Raw genomic sequence first — 6,035 nt, forward strand, 5'->3', positions numbered from 1 at the left:
CTAACAATGAGTTGACTCGCCTAAAATTTAGTTATAAAATGTGTACAAAGTAACGAAATTGTTACGATGGTAGGTAGATCTCTTTGTCGTTTCGGACAAAATAAAGAATGTGAAACATAAAAGACGCCATCATCGCGCCTGGTTTATTATAGCCGACCTCACTATGTTTCCTACCATACGACACATGAATTGTCTTTTATTGATTATTTTCAGGTTTAAATGTTTAATAATAGTGACATTTAAACCCAGGTGCGGGAATTTTCACCGCGGCCTTTCAATTTTTTTCCAAAAGCTTCTTCAACGCTTAATAAATTCTCACTATTTACTGAGAGGTTATTTTACTTTAATTTATCTTAAATTTACACTGTTTTCTTGTCCTATCTTATTATTTCCATTTCATTTCATAACAAAAAGCAATTTTAATTTTTCTGTTTTATTTTACATTTCATACCAAAAACACGGTTTTGACTTTTTTGATAAAAGATTTGGCTGCCTAGTCGATGTTTTCTTTGTCTTTCCAATGGGTGAATTAAAACAAATACAAAGCCTCGGGCTTTTTGGCGGGATCGCGAAGAGTGTAGCTGTGGGTTTTGTTTTATTTTGTCTATTTAGTGTTTCTTCAGGTTTAAATGCTTAATAACGGTGGTTTATTAACTGTTTAGTATCTGTGAAAGTGCACAAATGTGGGAAAATGAAACAAAGCTGCTGAACGTAGCTTCTCGGGATCTCCAAAAAATCCACTGAAAAAGTCTCAGTAAATGACCACCATTTTACTGAGATTATATTTCATCCCATATATCATTTCACCTCATTTCGTCTCATGCCATGTTTCATATTAATCAGCTTCATATCATTTCATTTCATAATATAATTTTTCAAAAAGTTTTCATTAAAATTAAAGTATGATTTGACTTAAAGGTCTCAGACACCAGGTCATAAAATCACTTTAAAAAAAATTCAATACCTCAAAACTACAGAAAGAGAGGCGAAATTCTAGATTGATAGAACTGTGCTTAACTATTAGAAAATTTTAATTTAAAATTATGGCTACTGTAAAAGACGTCGCTACATTATATCAAAATCTGAAGACCGAGTGGGCAAAGAAGCCAAGAAAGCTGGACAAATGTGGAGAGCTCTTAAACAAAATAAAGGTAAACTATGAACAATGACTTGTCAAAATTGTACGTATTCAAAGTATAGAAATAAATAACTGGCTTTTTCAGATTGCTCTTACACAGTTAACGTTTCTTCCAAGTAATAATGTCGCAGCAAACCAAAAAGAGTTGATTTTGGCTAGAGATGTATTGGAAATAGGTGCACAATGGGCCGTCGCCGTGAAAGACGTCAAAGCTTTCGAGAGATACATGTCTCAACTCAAGTGTTATTATTTCGATTACAAGTAAGTCAAGTGACGATCAGATTCAGAGATATTGAGATTGATCTTAATAAATTACTTTACAGTACTGACATTATATTCAATTATTATATTTGTTTATTTTATAAAGATCAGTTTTATTTTAGAGCTGCTATTTACCTTTTGCTTAGCCATATATACAGAGTTCATGAATTAACTATAAATAATAATAAATGAAGCAATTACAGTTATGCTTAGGGTAGTAGTTTTGTAGTATTTTCAGACTCGCATCTCTTTTGCACTTTGCATGATAGTAAATATTAATCGAAGGAAGGATAATGAATATTCATTTATTGTTACAAAGTTTAAATGTAAATTATATTGCCATAAACCAAAATATAGTGAGATCTACTGCTCTGGAGGAACTATTCCTTATCCACAAATTGCTCAGATTAAGGAACATTATTAAATGAACTATCAATGATATTGAACTTAATATAGCATTTTAATAAATAACAATTTTCAGAGACCACCTCCCGGAGTCTGCATTCACAAACCAACTGTTAGGATTGAATCTATTATACCTGCTTTCTCAAAACCGAGTGGCCGAGTTTCACACAGAACTTGAGCGTCTTCCAGTTGATGTTATAAGAACAGATCTTTATATCAGACACCCGCTTGCTCTAGAACAGTATTTAATGGAGGGCAGCTACAACAAAATATTCTTAGCAAAGGTACTCATAGTATGCAACTCTAAGAAAAGTTTTGTATCTAGTAATTCAATGGAGATTCTAAATTGTAATTATCACAATTAATTAATGAGCTTCAGTGGTAATTTTGGTAGTCGTATATTCCTACAGTAATTTTAAAATTTTGTACATGGTACAATTACATGGTACATTGCCTTAAGGACTACATTGGAAGTCATTATGTGTAGTATGTTTTGAAGTATGAATGAATTAATTTCAATGATTAATGGAATTGCATTCAAATATTCTAGAATAGTTTATAAATAAATAAAATTTAAAAGATACAAACAAAACCTAGAACTGTTAAAAAATAAAAATAAAAAATAAATACGATATTCTTAGTTGCAATATTTGATTGTTAAAGTTTTGGTTTAATCAATATTTATACTAAAAGGGCAATCACATTAATTTGTCATTTGATTATTGTCCACCAGACAGCAGCTTCTTCCAATGAAGTCTGAAGCATACATATTTTAGAACTTCAGAGAAACTGTGAAATAGTTGTTTTATGGCACACAGGTAAACAAAAATTGTATCAATCATTCAACAAATTTGTTACAACAGGGTAATGTGCCAGCAGAGAGCTACACCTTCTTCATGGATACACTTTTAGAAACAGTTCGTGGAGAGATTGCAGCTTGCATTGAGAAAGCTTACCACACAATCCCTTGTGCCGAAGCCGCTAGACGACTTAACTTGTCTTCTCAACAAGCAGTACTTGAGTATGGAAAGAAGGTATGCACTGTTTTATACTACTATAAAAAACAAGGTATACCTATACCTTGTTTTTTGCAAAATAGTGCTGTTTTCTAACAGTAAAAGAGTTTGTAATTCTTTTAAACCAACAATTTCAAAAATTACTTTCATAAGCACACTTTACCTCTATTATTGTTTTTTTTATCAATTTCTATTTGTCTTTTTTGCTTTCTGTTTATTTGTCCATTTGCTGACTTGGCTATACTACAAACTCATATACAAGATATGTATTTATGTGCACTCTACAGATTCTGCACAAAATAGAAGCATTTTTTACAACAGAGTGAACTTTCTCTTAACTGCATTTTTTTTGTAATTTGGAATACAAGCATAGCATTTGGCTTGGCTGGCTTCTTAACCCAAATGGATCCAAAGAAAGCATTGTGTTATTATTAACATTCGTTTTTCAATAGGTACATCTAAATTTGAATTCACATCTAAGAATTACTGACTCAATTTGTTATTAACTATGCATATTATTTCTATAGACATCCCTATATAACAAAAAGGTTCATAGTACACAAATTCATTTACAAGTAACATCCATGTGGTCCATTTTGAGTAATTGGGTTGGAAGAGGAAATATTTCAAGTAACAGAATGTAGAATCACCGGCCACGGACGGGATTTAATTTGTTTTATTTTGAATAATAATTTTGGCCTAATGTTCTGCTAGCTTAAAAAGATATTTTCTGTCTTCTCTCTAGAAGTTATGATATGCCTTGTTGGAAAAATATTCTCTGACAACTACTGCTACTGAATGTTTAGTAAAAATTTAAATTAGGGGTTTAATAATTTTATTTGACTGTACAGCGTAACTGGAGGTTAGGTCCTGACAACTGCTACCGGTTCACAAGCGAAGAATTAACATCTGTGGCCTTCTCGGGCATTCTTCCATCTGCTGAACTGGCTCAACAGACCATTGAGTACGCCAGACATCTTGAGATGATTGTATAAAAATAATATTTTTTGATTGTCAATGCAAAATAAACATTTTTGTAGTATACAAATTTTATTTTAATTTAATTGGTTTTTTTTCAAGAAGTGGTTTCCGTGATGAACTGTATACAAAGATGTAAGCTGTACTCAAGTTGCTGTCCTTTGTTAAAGACTGTTCACTTTCCATATTTTTGAAGAAATACATGTTGTGGTTCCTCCCTTCAGAAAGGACGCGACTGAGCATGGAGCACTTTTTTATTGTTTTGTAGGTAGATGAACATACAGCCCACCTGATGGTGAGTGATTACTGTCAGTCATAGACGTCAACAATGCCAGGGGCAGTCATAATTTCATTATTATCATACCATCATTATGTATTCCCGCTACCCAACTACCCTATGCTTAAATAAAATAATTCTTAAAACAAACTAGATGCAACAATTACAGGATTAGTCTAGATTTGGTTAATGATATTTAATTCTTTGGAGTAGTCCCAATAGATTCATATGGGCTGCTGTGACTGGTGGGCTTATCTCATCTCTTGCAATAATAAGTATTAGCAAGGTGACCTAATTTCTCAGAACTTAAGTCCTACTTGTTAATTGGTTACTAGAAACCATAGCCAACGCCTGTTGGTACCTATGCAGATATACAATATTCACTACCACCAATGAATATGGGTTGACGATTGCAGTATGTTGGTATAACACTTAGGTTATATATAATCTTACTCTATGTATAACACTGAACATGCTGAGGTCCATTCTTCAGTAATTCCTTTTTGTGTCCTTTTATGACAATAATGAAAGAGGTGAGGTGGGGGTAATGTAGACAATATACACAATATATTAGTATTATAATGGATCGTCTGTGCATCTTGTGAGAGGCCTACCTATGTTACGTCTCCCGGTACCGTTCAATGGGGTAAATAGGGACAAAATCGTCCTTCAGATTGAATTTTAAAATAGTTCCAATTAAATAGTCACTGCTCAACCAAAGAAATAAGTTGAGTCTTGAACGTACCTAGGTGATAAAAACCGTTACATTATTTTAATTATTCATTTTAAAGAAATAATCGGTAAAATAATGGCCGCCCCAATTTACCCAGCGTCCGGGGTAAATTGACACGGTTAAGGGTTAAATTGGGATATTTGTAAGGGTTGTCAACTCGCAGTACTGCGATATATAGGTAGGTGCCATATAATTATTTATATGGACCGAAATGATGAATACAATCCATAATTTAAGCACAATACACAACATAGTGTAAATTAAGCTGGTTTCTATTCCGAAGCGATGTGAGGTGAATGATAATCAACAATACAATGATCAAAAAAAGTATGTGCATGTTATATTTTAGAAAATTATTATTTAATTTCCTTAAAAATCACAACTCTGAAACAAGATCATAAAATAGAATAAAAAATAGAAAACAAAAGGACTGGAAATACATTAGTACAATTTTATTTAATCAACATTTTCAAAATGATCTTTGAGCAAGAGTAAGATATCAGGTGAATAAGATAAAAAAAACAGCTTTATCAGATTACTGCCAATAATAACAAAAATAAAAGAAATTCTTTCTAAGCTAAATAACTAAACTCAATTAATTCACTCACTCTTCATTGGATATCTCGGATTTTTAATTAATGTTACATTTAAAATCTGAGGCCTGTTTTTATTTGTGTGTGTTCGTTGTAAATGTTAACAAAATCATGAAGTCGACGCGTGAATAGATTCTGAAATAACAAAAGTTTTGATTCGTTTGAGTTCTTTTAACTTTTAATTTTTTTTATTGCTATAAAGAAAATACGACCGGGCAGATATTACAAGGTAAATGTCGCGAAAAAAAGTAATTATATATATATACTTTTCTTTTACCTATAATACTTACATAAACTAACTGATAAACACATTAACCTTCTTTACATCACGCAATTAAGTGATAGTATAGGCTAAAAAATCTATTATAAGATATCAGTGACAACCCTAACAAGCCATCCCTATTTTGTCTTTTGGCGTTCCAATTTTGTGTTTTCTCGTCCCTAATTTTTCCAGTCTCGTTCCAAATTACCCTACATACGTCCCAATTTTCCCCAAAAAGAAAGGAAAAAATATACATTTTTTATTTTGTCGAAATATTGTATTTAAAATAAGAATATTGCAACTTACCGTTTGTTGTGGTATTTAAAGGTGTATTAAAAACTTATATAAACTGTGATCTTATTGAAAAAACAA

General features: G+C 31.8%; 1 protein-coding gene across 1 annotated transcript; it reads left to right on the forward strand.

Annotated features, from left to right (window-relative positions):
• The first annotated feature begins 548 nt into the window (after nt 1-548).
• On the forward strand, nt 549-3,868 carry Rpn12 (regulatory particle non-ATPase 12). Its single transcript, XM_028185757.2, has 5 exons — nt 549-1,151; nt 1,224-1,399; nt 1,881-2,088; nt 2,668-2,838; nt 3,672-3,868. Exons 1-5 carry the CDS (start codon nt 1,044-1,046, stop codon nt 3,813-3,815), a joined length of 807 nt encoding a protein of 268 aa, XP_028041558.1. The 5' UTR covers nt 549-1,043; the 3' UTR covers nt 3,816-3,868.
• Nucleotides 3,869-6,035: the final 2,167 nt, after the last annotated feature.

This window comes from Bombyx mandarina, chromosome 18 (genome assembly GCF_030267445.1).
Source record: "Bombyx mandarina strain Sakado chromosome 18, ASM3026744v2".
Classification (NCBI taxonomy): Eukaryota; Metazoa; Arthropoda; class Insecta; order Lepidoptera; family Bombycidae; genus Bombyx; species Bombyx mandarina.

Coding starts and splice junctions, on each gene's coding strand:
- Rpn12 (XM_028185757.2), top strand. CDS start 1,044: ATGGCTACTGTAAAAGACGTCGCTACATTATATCAAAATCTGAAGACC. Junction 1,152..1,223: donor AGCTCTTAAACAAAATAAAG/GTAAACTATGAA, acceptor TGGCTTTTTCAG/ATTGCTCTTACACAGTTAAC. Junction 2,839..3,671: donor TACTTGAGTATGGAAAGAAG/GTATGCACTGTT, acceptor TTGACTGTACAG/CGTAACTGGAGGTTAGGTCC.